Source organism: Cariama cristata, unplaced genomic scaffold, assembly GCF_000690535.1.
Source record: "Cariama cristata isolate BGI_N322 unplaced genomic scaffold, ASM69053v1 scaffold18537, whole genome shotgun sequence".
In the NCBI taxonomy this organism is placed as follows: Eukaryota; Metazoa; Chordata; class Aves; order Cariamiformes; family Cariamidae; genus Cariama; species Cariama cristata.
Genome location: NW_009626261.1, coordinates 17,426 through 17,993, shown reverse-complemented (window position 1 = coordinate 17,993; position 568 = coordinate 17,426). Strand labels below are relative to the sequence as shown.

At 63.7% G+C, this 568-nt stretch overlaps 1 protein-coding gene across 1 annotated transcript in view; it reads left to right on the top strand.

Moving 5' to 3' along the window:
- Nucleotides 1–5: 5 nt before the first annotated feature.
- The window catches only part of LOC104164595 (fatty acid amide hydrolase-like), a gene marked incomplete at its 5' end in the record, with an annotated part of 15,441 nt that continues 14,878 nt past the window's right edge, over nucleotides 6–568 (top strand). Inside the window, one exon of the mRNA XM_009703968.1 lies at nucleotides 6–44. Within this exon, the coding sequence (XP_009702270.1) occupies nucleotides 6–44 (39 nt within the window). The remainder of the gene's footprint in view (nucleotides 45–568) is intronic.

The following is a 568-nucleotide window of genomic DNA, read 5'->3' as shown; positions in this document are numbered from 1 at the left end:
TGTGCGGCTCCGGGCTGCGCCTCTTCGTCCATGTGGCCAACACGGTGAGTCGGGGCGAGGGGCTGGGTCGCCGCCTGGGCCCGGCACCTGACGGCGCAGCGGGAGCCGGGTAAACAAGGCAGTAAACTCCGAGGTTGCTGGTGGAAAACCGGGCGAGGCCAAGGCTGGCAGGGGTTTTGGAGGGAGAGAGTCTCGGTGGGAAGGGAAAAACCGTTTGTTGGGAGATTGTAGGGAGGTTGTGGCTCTCTGCGTGCGTTCAGGTTCACCCTGTCCCCCAGGTGAGATGCTGTGGGCAGAGAGAGATCTGGGCCTCTGGTTGAGGGTGTCATGAGTGTCTTCGGGAGGGAAGAGCCCAAAGCCAACATCAAACTCAGAATACAGCTGCCACCAGCTTTCCTCGGACGTGAGGGGATTCAGGTCCTTCCACTCCCTGAGGGGGGGTTTCAGGAAGACGCTGAGGGCAGCTGCCCCCCCCAGTGCTCCCCTCGGGTGGGCTTTGGCGTGCCTGTGAGTCTGTGGGTTGATTCCCGCTGCGGCGGGGGTGAGCTGCCGTATGGCGGGGGGCTGG